At 37.2% G+C, this 13,270-nt stretch overlaps 2 protein-coding genes across 14 annotated transcripts in view; one reads left to right on the forward strand and one right to left on the reverse strand.

Annotated features, from left to right (window-relative positions):
• unc79 (UNC-79 domain-containing protein) overlaps nt 1-13,270 on the reverse strand; it is a 216,704-nt gene that overhangs the window by 135,162 nt on the left and 68,272 nt on the right. For all 13 annotated transcript variants that reach the window (XM_071687677.1, XM_071687676.1, XM_071687673.1 and 10 more), the window contains 9 exons: nt 10,400-10,523; nt 9,221-9,356; nt 8,927-9,072; nt 8,163-8,384; nt 7,285-7,452; nt 3,401-3,515; nt 1,969-2,144; nt 1,003-1,151; nt 602-759 (listed from right to left, as the gene is read on the reverse strand). In XM_071687677.1, coding sequence (XP_071543778.1) covers nt 602-759; nt 1,003-1,151; nt 1,969-2,144; nt 3,401-3,515; nt 7,285-7,452; nt 8,163-8,384; nt 8,927-9,072; nt 9,221-9,356; nt 10,400-10,523 — 1,394 coding nt within the window. The remainder of the gene's footprint in view (nt 1-601; nt 760-1,002; nt 1,152-1,968; nt 2,145-3,400; nt 3,516-7,284; nt 7,453-8,162; nt 8,385-8,926; nt 9,073-9,220; nt 9,357-10,399; nt 10,524-13,270) is intronic.
• The window catches only part of LOC139762701 (alkylglycerol monooxygenase-like), a 255,753-nt gene that overhangs the window by 118,742 nt on the left and 123,741 nt on the right, over nt 1-13,270 (forward strand). The window lies entirely within an intron of this gene.

Here is a 13,270-nt window from a genome sequence, read left to right on the forward strand (position 1 = left end):
TAGAATAAACAAAAGGGAAAAGGGATAAACGCAAAAGGAAGGGGTAAGTGTCATGATGTCTACTTCTGGATGCTCAATAATTCTAGCAATGCCATAAAACACCATTTATAAACTAATGTCTCCTACTTTCAAGAGACTGCAAAGGAGAAAAATACTCTCTATTTTTATGTACCAGTGAACCCATCAATTGAATTCTTCCAAATTTACAGTATGCTGACTGGCCAACGGTGGGCCCACATAAAAATTGAGCTGCTGTGAACACCTTTGTATCATTAGTAAATAGAGATAAGGAAGGGACCTCCCAATGGAATCACAAGGGTATTAAGAAACCAGAGAATATGTCTCGTGCTCTAAAAGAAACTGGAAAGGTGAACAATACTCTCAATTTTTCTGTCAGTGAATATTATTCATGGTATATTTGAGGCATAACATTCATGCTTTCTTCATGTTACACATTTCACTGAAACCTGAATATATTTGGCCTTGAAAAACTTGCTTGGCTTCATTTTTGGGGATTTCAATGTTCCTACATCTTAACAATTTCCATAATTAAGCTAAAACAACGTTTCCAGTAAATAACTTCGTACTGAAGATTACCCACCTGCTTGGAAACGAACTTTCCAGTCCTGATGATTAAAGTGATTTTCACAAAGTTTCCAAAATATGTCTGAGCCACAAGGAAGTGTGATGAAATGAAGCAATAGTGATACACAAACCTCAGCCACATGGGACCACTCTGCCTCAATTAGGGACCACATTCTAAATTACAAAGAAAAAAATCAGTTAAGATCAATGTATTTATATCAAGCACAGTAAATATCTTGGTAGTTTAAAAAAATGTTGTGTATAGGATGGTGTTTTTATTCATTTTTTGCAAACAATGGGATTACTTGTATCTGTGTTAAAATAGACCATATCTTAATGGTGTGAAACAAAAAATGCTTAACTTTAAAGATCATGTTTCTGTAAAACATTAGAATATATAATATCAAACTCACTCACATTTTAATGGATTTATTTTCTTGGCACCATATAAGAAACCCTCGGTGGTCATTGGCAGCATGAGCCATAGCCTCCCCATGTAGTACAAGATACTTCAAACATTCACAGATGTGATAAACAACATCACCATCCTCAAAGGTCTCCAGTCGCTGGAAGCATAATTAAGAATCTTGGTAACCTCTTGGCTTCAATTATGAGTAGAAGGGCTTATGATAGAAAAGATATCCATTTTCCTACTAAACATTTTTTCTGTCATCTTTGAACTTCAGCACCATTTACTATGATAGGCTCACTTTCTCACAATCACAAAATACATATTACTATCAAACACCTTTTCTCTCCATATATTTGAATTATTTCAGCATGGTAGTCAGCTGTCTTAGACTGTGTTAACTACCACACCTCTCTTATATTGGCATTGCTTACATAATCAACCTGCCTCACACCATGTTTTATTCTCAGGCATGTAATTTCTCAAACATTTGCCCTCTTCCATTCTTTTCCACGTAGGACCCAACATTCACATCCATCCAACATTGTTGGGACAACTATATCTTGAGGCAAGCCCATCTTTACCCTAATAGACACTAATCTCTCCTTTCATACACTCCTCAATAAACCCAGGTCCTTATCCCTCTCTTCCACCAAATGACAAGTTTCAGCCCCCTTAGTTCTATCCATATTCATGAAATAAATGGTCATCTGAAACAGAGCACTATTTAAGTATTTATAATCTTATTTACATCAAATCAATTTTTGAGTTAATTCATAATCTCTAAAAGATATAACAATATTTGTGAATATTTAAGAAAGAACCAGAAAAACATGACAACATAAAACTGTGAATATGCAATAAAAGGAAAACTTAAATGATACATGGTCCAAAGAAAATCAATTAGCTTTAAAACAGTATGTTCAACAAAACATTAAGTATGCGTGTACCTACGTTATGTGGACAGTACTTACATTTAGTAGTGTATAAATCACTTGCAAATGAGGTGGAAGTTCTTCCATTTTGAACTTAAACTTGCCTTGGGAAGTAACCCAAAAAGTATCTTCATCATCACTGTGTTCAGTGGTATCAATGGGCTTATCATCTTCTCCTAAAACACTGGGCTGATCCACATTTGCAGTTGCATGTGCTGAAAAATACAAAATGCTGGAAATGAACAGAACTGTCCCTGAGTTGAAATCCAGTATTTTTACATCAAGGATGCTTGACTACAAAGACAAGTATTCAGTGTATAGTTAAACTAACATCAGTATAGTGTATTCCTGTTGAATTTGTGGAAAAGTATTGGACTGTCTCCAGCCTGTACCACAATATTCTTTTTAAAGTTTCCATGTTCTATCCTTCTTGTCCTGCTATACTCATTTCTTACTTTTTTATACCTTTCAAAGATTGGTTTGCAGGGGTGCCATCTGTATCTTCCCAGTACACTCTTAAGCACCTTTGCATTTTTACATCTTTTAGCACAGCACATCTCCATTTCATCTTCCCTCAGTATTTAAGGCCAAAGGTACCCATGTTCCCATTCCTTTATTGCAAACATCATGGAAGCTTGTACTTAAGTGCCCTCGTTTCTGGCTGCTGAACCCTCAATACATTATATCATAAAAATAACTGAGTTCCAAGTAGTTTCCACAGCTATAACTCTTCTTTTAGTATGGTTTCATCTCTGCTTTATTCATGTCCCCACTATTTCAAGTTGGTGTATCATATATGGTATTCTCAATATCCATGCAACTAATAATGATGGTGTATTAGTCATTCAGATTCTAGTAAATTCAATGACATGCTAGTATAGGAAATTTTCTTGCACAAACTCTACGAACTTGTGACTCCATGACCTGCTGTTTCTGTAAGAATCCAAATTCCCCTAGTCTTGCTTTAAAATTGAAAGCATCCATTACTGGTATCTTACCATCTCTGAGAAGTCTATATCTTACTGCTTCAAGAACCATACTGTTTGTGTACCTTTTTTGTTCCAGTTCATCAAAATTCCCTGAATTACAGTCCTGTATAGCATTTCTTTTATAAACTTGTTTACTCACTTTTCATATACCTGAATATCATTCTAACATATGTATGCAGATAGTGCCTCCTGCAATTCTCTTGATATGCAGCTCTAGCAACAAATGACACACAGGTCTCTTTCCTGTAACTTATTTCCTGCAAGGTAATAATACCATCAAGATATTTTTCATTTTGTCCTATCCACATTTACATGTACTTACTCAAAATGAATTTCATCATACATTTATTAAAGAGACTTCAGTTTGTCTAATACATCAGGCAAACCATCCTGGAAGCTTGCTCAGGAATCCTCCAATAATTGAAAAAATTGAACACTGCATGTCTTAGATAAGTGATCAAAGAAATTTTCTTTTAACTTACCTACATCTTCCTCAGTAAGAGTAACTGCACGGGCTACAGCCTTCACCACATGTTCTTGTGGTATGTTGGCAGCTATATCTAATTCCCCAACTGTTTCCACTGTTGCTGTAACAATCTGAAGAATGAATTGTACATCTTTTGGACTCAAATACTCCAAAATATAAATTAAAGCTTCTAATTTGTCTTTCCTATAAAAATTCAAGGGATTTTTAAAGACTTCAAATTTCTTCAAATTTCAAAGAATGACATTTAAAACCATAAAATTCAAAACCAGAGTTTTAGAAGCAGCAAAATCCAGTCAAGTGCTAAAATATTTATTTTATTTATTGTACTTTGTCACTGTCTCCCATGTTAGCAAGATAGCACAAGGAAACAGACGAAAGAATGGCCCAACCCACCCACATACACATGTATATACATACATGTCCACACACATGCACATATGCATACCTATACATCTCAACATATACATATATGTATACACACACACAGACATATACATATATGCACATGTACATAATTCATTCTGTCACCACCCCGCCACACATGAAATGATAAGCCCCTCCCCCCGCATGTGCGTGAGGTAGCACTAGGAAAAGACACCAAAGGCCACATTCATTCACACTCAGTCTCTAGCTGTCATGTATAATGCACCAAAACCACAACTCCCTTTCCACATCCAGGCCCCACAAAACTTTCCATGGTTTACCCCAGATGCTTCACATGCCCTGGTTCAATCCATTGACAGCATCTCAACCCTGGTATATCACATCGTTCCAATGCACTGTATTCCTTGCACGCCTTTCACCCTCCTGCATGTTCAGGCCCTGATCACTCAAAATCTTTTTCACCCTATCTTTCCACCTCCAATTTGGTCTCCCATTTCTTCTTGTTCCCTCCACCTCTGACACATATATCCTCTTTGTCAATCTCTCCTTACTCATTCTCTCCAGGTGACCAAACCATTTCAAAACACCCTCTTCTGCTCTCTCAACAACACTTTTTATTACTACACATCTCTCTTACCCTTTTATTACTTGCTCGATCAAACCACCTCATACCACATATTGTCCTCAAACATCTCATTTCCAGCACATCCACCCTCCTCCGCACAGCTCTATCTGTAGCCCACGCCTCGCAACCATACAACATTGTTGGAACCACTATTCTTTCAAACATACCCATTTTTGCTTTCCAAGATAACGTTCTCAACTTCCACACATTTTTCAATGCTCCCAGAACTTTCACCCCCTCCCCCACCCTATGATTCACTTCCACTTTCATGGTTCCATCTGCTGCCAAATCCACTCCCAGATATCTAAAACACTTCACTTCCTCCAGTTTTTCTCCATTCAAACTTACCTCCCAGTTGACTTGTCCCTCAACCCTACTGTACCTAATAACCTTGCTCTTATTTACATTTACTCTCATCTTTCTTCTTTCACACACTTTACCAAACTCAGTCACCAGTTTCTGCAGTTTCTCACCCGAATCAGCCACCAGCACTGTATCATCAGCGAACAACAACTGACTCACTTCCCAAGCTCTCTCATCCACAACAGACTGCATACTTGCCCCTCTTTCCAAAACTCTTGCATTCACCTCCCTAATAACCCCATCCATAAACAAATTAAACAACCATGAAGACATCACGCACCCCTGCCGCAAACCAACATTCACTGAGAACCAATCACTTTCCTCTCTTCCTACACATAAGCATGCCTTACATCCTCGATAAACACTTTTCATTGCTTCTAACAACTTGCCTCCCGCACCATATATTCTTAATACCTTCCACATAGCATCTCTATTAACTCTATCATATGCTTTCTCCAGATCCATAAATGCTACATACAAATCGATTTGCTTTTCTAAGTATTTCTCACATACATTCTTCAAAGCAAACACCTGATCCACACATCCTCTACCACTTCTGAAACCACACTGCTCTTCCCCAATCTGATACTCTGTACATGCCTTCACCCTCTCAATCAATACCCTCCCATTTAATTTCCAAGGAATACTCAATAAACTTATACCCCTGTAATTTAAGCACTCACTTTTATCCCCTTTGCCTTTGTGCAATGGCACTATGCAAGAATTCCGCCAATCGTCAGGCACCTCACCATGAGTCATACATACATTAAATAACCTTACCAACCAGTCAACAATACAGTCACCCCCTTTTTTGATAAATTCCACTGCAATACCATCCAAACAAGCTGCCTTGCCGGCTTTCATCTACCGCAAAGCTTTTACTACCTCTTATCTGTTTACCAAATCATTCTCCCTAACCCTATCACTTTGCACACCACCTCAACCAAAACACCCTATATCAGCCACTCTATCATAAAAAGCATTCAACATACCTTCAAAATACTCACTCCATCTCCTTTTCACATCACCACTACTTGTTATCACCTCCACATTTGCCCCTTCACTGATGTTCCCATTTGTTCCCTTGTCTTACGCACTTAATTTACCTCCTTCCAGAACATCTTTTTATTCACCTACTATTCTGATGCTGCCATTCTGATTGTTTCTAGAGATTCTTATGTTCCTGAAAATAAGACTTTAGGGACTTTATGTTATCAAGGCTCTGCAACACTTGAAAGATTACTAAAATAGCAATTCTGTTTGCTAATCAAATTACTATGATATGATTCTTAGTACATTTTTATTTCTTCAAACCAATGGTGAATCAATACATTCATGCCAACTGCTGAATGACTAGACCTCAAACACATGAAATTTCATAGTCCTAGTAATTAACTCTGGTGAGTAAGTGGAGTTAGTGGACAGGTCCTTCAAATATTTTAAGTGAAGAGGATTAATTTGGTAATTCTGTCTGAACAGTTCAGAGGATATTCATGGTACAATAATTTCTTTTATTTGACAAGTATTGGCTTTGATCTTGATAGGGTGTTTTCCCTCTCTTCTTTTTGTGCAGGTAGATAGGTAAGCAAGTATCTAACAAGAAAGGACCCTTCTATTCAAGTAAGTGCTCTAACGAATCAAAGTCAAATATCTAGCATCTGTTGGGCATGTGTAAATACAAAGTTATCCGTAAAATATAAAAACATGAACACTAACATTCACTTTTTAGCATTAGCAGTCAAATACCACAGAGTCCCTAGCAAGAATGAAAGACACAAAATCTGACGGGTACCTGTTTCAGTTTGAAATCTACACTTCATCATAGAAAATACAGATGGCTGCATGACTGTCCTAATGGTAATAAAAAGTACTCATGACCAAAATTTCTGTTCTTCCCACACCATGAGAAATAATGAACAAAACCCCTTTGGTAACAATAAGATTACAGCCTACCTAAAAATTTACTTTATCTAAGATAACACAAACTTAGTACAAGTCCAATGTAGATATTTCATCAACTGACCAGGAAACTGTATTACCCTTTGAGGGCAATCTAATCATGTATCATGTGAAGTGGATTTCCTTACAGCAGAACAGATCTGTATAAGATACAGTACTTCAGTTCCACCATACAGCAACAAGGTATATTTCACTGCACTTAAGATGTTTCCTAGAACTGAGCTAGTACAGTCACCAAGACACTTTTATCTTGCTGTAGATATTAATGTTAGTAATCTACTACAGGAAAAGTTAGTGTAGTATACTCTACTGGACTACTTGTAGTAAGTGGGTTATGATTACATGAATCCTGTATGAACTACAATTGCCCATCCCAGTCATCTCGCCTGTTTGCCAAGTTTAACTAATGACACAATATTTCCAGCTCCTGCCTCTATACAGTCCTGCCAATGGACACAAGTTTCAATGAAAGCTGCAGCTTTTAAACAAACGACAGTAATACATGAATGGGAGAATATCAAAGATAAGTACCCTGTAAGTCATCATACCTGAGGCATGTTAGCCATTACTGATATCAACCCTCCTTCTCTCAGTGACAGTTGATGACCTGGTCTAGGGGAGTGAGTGGAACTTCCAGTTTGAGCATCTTGGGTTGATAACTCAGGGCTCTTGTTGACATGTGAAGAATCCATTTCTTGAGGAATAATATCAGCCACCTAAAATGCCAGAAGTATTTCTTTAAACTTAAACAAATAAATATGAGGCTTTGAGAATAGGAAAGGCAGTTCACTTTAAAAGAACTTCAGCTGCTGTTGTTCCAACCACTGCCATTTCTTTCCCTCTCAAACTCACACTCAGACTAACTTGTTTTGCTCTAACTAACCTCTTCTTGTACTCCATCCTTGCACCACCCAAATCTCTCTTTTCTCTTTTACCAGCAATGTAACTTCCTTATCCCACCACTACAATTTCTCATACACCCACACACCCACCATCTACATACCACACACCTTAAATGCACATGAAAGCACTGCTTTCCTAAACACCTTACACTCAAACCCCATTCCTTTTGTTTCATTAACTTTCATCTTATGCCACTCTTCACTTCATCCCTTTTCATATCTCTGCATACAATCCTGTTTTCTAAGCTCACCTACATTTCAATTATGAAACGTGTATGACAGAAAGAAACAGTATTGGTTATCAAGCAAGTGAAGTGAACCCTATACACTACCCTACCTTTATGACAAAATCCCCTTCCTTGATCCCATCACCTCATTCTTACCTACAGCTTCTCTCTTTTACACACCATCAACTTCTGCAATTTCTCCTCTTTCTCTAGTGTTTAAGACTGCACTAAGGATTTGTTGAAAAAGGTGACCCATAAAATTAAATTAGACCATACATGATTTCCAGGTAAACTTACCCTATTGTTTTGAATAGCAACACGAGGACAGAGATAAGCTATAACATCCATCTCCAGCTGGAAAAATGCAGTGGTAAGTTCACAAGTGGTACATTCCCGCTCTCCATCACAAGTGTGTGGGGCTAAGCAAGATGCACTAAGCATGTCACAAACAAGAGCCATCACAGCCACTGTCTCTTGGCCATCAACTCCCTGATGCTTTTCAACTTCTTGAACCTCCATCTGTTTAACATAGATCAGTGTATAAGCTTCAAGCTTCATGATGGGAAAGGGAAATATGAGTGTGTGAGTGTATGTAATTGCACAGTATGGGTAGAGAGTTCTGCACTTATGAGGCACTATCTCTTAGACTTTCTTTACCATCATATACATTTTAAATATTTCTGTATTGCCCATATATGTGTTTATGACTTAGTCTATTCCAATGATTCACCACCCTTACACTACGATGGTTCTTCTTTACATTCTTTTGGAGAGGTATCTACCATAGCTTCTTATGTATGACCTCTAATTTCTCTGTCACTGAATCTCATTAAGAACTATTTTCTATTGATGTTGTCCATTTGATTTAGAAACTTGAAGACTATAATCAAGTCAGGTCTCTCTCTTCTCTCCTCCACAATTTTTTTCAGAATACAGTTTTTCAGAGCAGTGCTAATTATATAATAAAAAAAAGTGAAAAATATGAATTGATCATTTCTTCCATTCTCTAGTCTCAACAGGATATTGGTACCATAATACAGTAAAACCAACTTTAAGCCTACCTGCTTAAATAACACATCTAGCATCAGAACAAAGCATGTAAGATTGAGTTCAGGATCAGAGTAGTGGTCTTCTGGGTGTTCTGAGGGTGGCTTCTCATCCTCAGAGAGAGCTGAGCTACTGTGAGAATCATCCTCCACCACAGGTTCTGGTGAGGAGAAGAGTCAAAGTCAGAAGTGTTAGATTATATACATGACACAGTTAGAGCATTAAGAAGTACATTTCTCTTTCATATTGATTCGTTTAATCTTTGCAATTTTGAAATTTTACCAAAATTAATCTTTATGAATAATTACCTAATACTGATGGATCTTGCCTACTGGTGGTACTTGTCTTTCTTAAAGATGATGGATTGCATAGTGATGACACACCTTCACTGAACATTTTCAGAAGTAATGTCATTGGAATAACAATATTCAGTGAAGTCAAAATCTGAAAACAAAAAAATATTACCATTAACTGAAATATGCAATTAAAATGTACCTATATAGATTCGTATCCTTGTACACACCTAACCTAATGTGCAATTAAAGTATGGGTAGAGAGTTTCACACTCATGGAGCCCCATCTCTTGAACTTTACCATAAAATAACTTTTTAAGCACCTGTATAGCACTTGCAGTTACATTCCCATCATAAGTTATTTCTACCATCCACCATCCTTTTTGACTACCTAGTTACTTAACTTCTTTGTGAAGCCTCTGGTTACTCTGTCATTGCATTTCATGAAGAGTTGTTCACCAGTGACATCATCTAATTGATCAAGGAAGTTGAAGGCTGTAATCAGGTCATCCCTATCTCTTCTCTCTATGCTGGGTAAATTTGTGGCTCTCAGCCTCTTATTTTGAATTTATGTTCATCTTAGTATTCCTTTTCTGCTTTTTCTCAATTACACTTTTGTCCTTCATATTCATTGACCAGTCTTGAGAAACAAAATCCAGTTTTGGTCTGGTACATTGCAATAATCCAGTTCACTTTATCACATGAAAACCTCTCATCCTCCTGAATGTTCAGACACCAATATGCCAAAGCCTTCTCCATTCCATCCTTCTATCTTCTCATTCTCCCTCCCCCCCCCTTACTCAGTACATTTTTCATTCAAAGATCCCCTTAGTCAGCCTCTGCTTATCCCCTCCATATGTTCAAACCATTTCAGCACACCCTGGTTAGCTCTCTCAACTAGATTGTGTTTACACTGCTATTCCATACACAGTCCATCTGCCTCACACCAGATTTTGTCCTCAGGTATTTCATTTCTGATACATCCATCTTCTTTCTTCTGAGTTCAAGGTCAAAGACTCACATCCATACAGCACTGTCAGGACTAAAATACCTTCAAACATACCCATCTTTACCATCTAATGATACCTTCTGGCTAGACCTCCCTCTAAGCTTTATCAAACAGACATAAATTAATCATGGGGTTATAGAACATTCGTATCACTTAAAGACTAAAAGCCACAAAAGACAAATTACCTGAAGCCAAGACAGAGTTTGCTCTTGAACTGAAGCTGAAGTTTTGTTAAAACGAATACTTATGAATCTGTACATCTGTGAGGCATCAAATCCAAGTGGGCTCATATCAGAATCCAGAAGCTTGCTAGAAATGAAAAAAAATAATTTAGTACATATTCTCTATTCTTGTAGTTTTCACTGAATGATTAACAGTCAAACTGAGTAAGGAATATCAAATATTAATGAAAAGACAATCAGTGACCACAGTTAGATAAAAATTATGAAACCATGGTAATGTGCCCACAACCTGTTTTGCTGATAATTAACAATAAAAACCTTCATTTCAAAAGCCAGCTTTTGCCAATCATGAGGTGAGCTGACTTAAATCCAACCAACTCACATCACACTGGCTTAGATAACTAGAAGTTAACCCCACTTCTTGAAAGTTGAATGAACCTCCCAGGAAATAGAACACCTAAGACAACATCTTACCATGGTAATCTCCTTATGCTGACTTCACTTCAAGATCTAAAAGAAAATTGTAGCTGGGCTAGGTAAGCTGGGAATTGTCAACACAACTTACTTTCCTTGCATACAGAAATAGGACCTACACCTTCACCTTTCACTGCAGCTGGGGCATATATGCTCCATTAATATATTTCTGTGTACTGCAGATGGAGCATATATGCTGATAATTCTTAAATCTGCTGTCTCTGTCTTACAGCAAAATATATGGCCATTAATGCTTGCAGTGGCATCATACACATTTTCACCTCACATTACAGCCTATTGTTTTCCATACACTGTTCAGTATACTTGGAGATATCTAGGAAGCTCTCATGAAATCTGTGCTCCCATGAGTTATATGATAATTTGTGAAGGTATGATAAATGTACAAGATAACAGATATTAGTGATGAAAACCCTCTTGATCATATTTGTTTGTGATAAAAACACATCCATAAGTACCATAAAGCTCACTTTGTATGCCTGAAAGTATCCTTCATCTGGCCAGCAGCAGAGCAGCAACAGTTAAAGATCTATAACAAACATAAACAATGTTCCATCAGGTCAAGATGTAAATCATTTTATTCAGGAAATTATGTTCTAGTAGATCATGACAACAAACTTATAAACTTATAAAGATTTTTTAAATATCTGAGAATATCCCACACACAGATTCTACAGTGAATATCAGGAATGCCTCAGTGAAAGGCTTAAAACATTTTTCTTCCTTACAGTGTATCCTGCTAGCACAAGACATTCTATTGGATATTTCTAGGATATTCAGGGCTAGGACCTTCCAACTCTTTACTATTGAGGAAAAAAGTGTGTTTACCATGACAGTTTCACTTCTTTAAAATGCTTCTTCGTTCCCGAGAGGTGCTCTGTGTGTTGAGGGTGGATTTCAGCTACATCCTCAAATTGTCTGGTTAGAAAGAGAGTCCACCACTTAAAATATAAGCAAAGAAAGCTACAGTTCCCTTGTCTTTCATGGAATGACCAACAATTGAGGTAGGACCTTGGTTTTAGAACTTTGGGTACTTCACTAGTTAAGGATGCTTCTAGATGTTTTCTCACCCTGTAAATGATTAGGCAGCCAGAGCCTGCCCCAGACTGTTGACAGGCTTACCCCACACTTTACAGGCTTATACATTCTTCCTCCTGTTGGCATTCTTACATCTAAAGGAAAAGGAAATCATTTCATATCATCGATCAATGTTAAAAACCATCCATTTGACACACTGCACATAAAGGATTGCTGTGAGTTTAGCTGGGATCTTGCCTCAAAGCTGCTTGTTTCCCTCTCATCTTTCTAAATCAAAGGTTGCTTAGGAAGGGCTTATGCAAAGGCAAAGCCTCCGCAACCAAGACTCTGCCGTATCAGCTAGACAGTACAAGTTTTTTTAATCGTTTTCAGTTAAAAAATTGTTACATCACAAGTATATTTTACCTTAACTGTGCCTGAATGAATATACTCTCAGAAATAAATAGTAACTTTGCTGAAATGAGATGTATTTCAATGTACAGTAAGATATAATACATGATGAAAACAAAAGACTACCATACCTTTCAATGTTCAAGAGATGTTACCTACTTTTTTAATAGTTATAAGTTAAAATACTATTGTTTTCCATTCAAACTCACCTCCCATTCATATTCATATTCTATTCATACTGCGCATGATATAATACATTCATTGCTTCTAGCAGCTTACCTCCCACACCATATATTCCTAATACCTTCCACAGGGCCTCTCTATTAACTCTATCATATGCATAATCCAGATCCATAAATGTCACATACAAATCCATGTTTTTTTAAGTATTTCTCACACACATTCTTCAAAGTAGACACCTAATCCACACATCCTCTCCCACTTCTGAAACCACACTGCTCCTCCCCAATCTGATGCTCTGTACATACCTTCACCCTCTCAATCAATACACTCAAATACAATTTTCCAAGAATACTCAACAACCTTATGCCTCTGTAATTTGAACACTCACTTTTTTCCCCTTTGCCTTTGTGCAATGGCACTATACATGCATTTCACCAATCCTCAGGCATTTCACCATGATCCAGATATAGGTATGTTATATCTTACAGATATGCTATCAAATATCTATCCTATGATATACTATTATATTCCTGATTTTTTGTAATTAGCTGCTAGAATGCCTGTATATGTTGGAGCTTGCAGGATTTGTACTCATATTTCTTCATTCAGAATTCACATGTGTGATGTTTGAGCTTGGATTTTTGTTTGTAGCTAAGCTGCAGATGTTATATTATCCAATGATTTTCATAAGATGGTATTTTATGAACCAGCATAAAAGCAAGAAACAAAGAAAACTTTGTGGGGAAGAAGGAGAAACACCAGCAATAATGG

The sequence above is a fragment of the Panulirus ornatus genome, chromosome 44 (assembly GCF_036320965.1).
Source record: "Panulirus ornatus isolate Po-2019 chromosome 44, ASM3632096v1, whole genome shotgun sequence".
In the NCBI taxonomy this organism is placed as follows: Eukaryota; Metazoa; Arthropoda; class Malacostraca; order Decapoda; family Palinuridae; genus Panulirus; species Panulirus ornatus.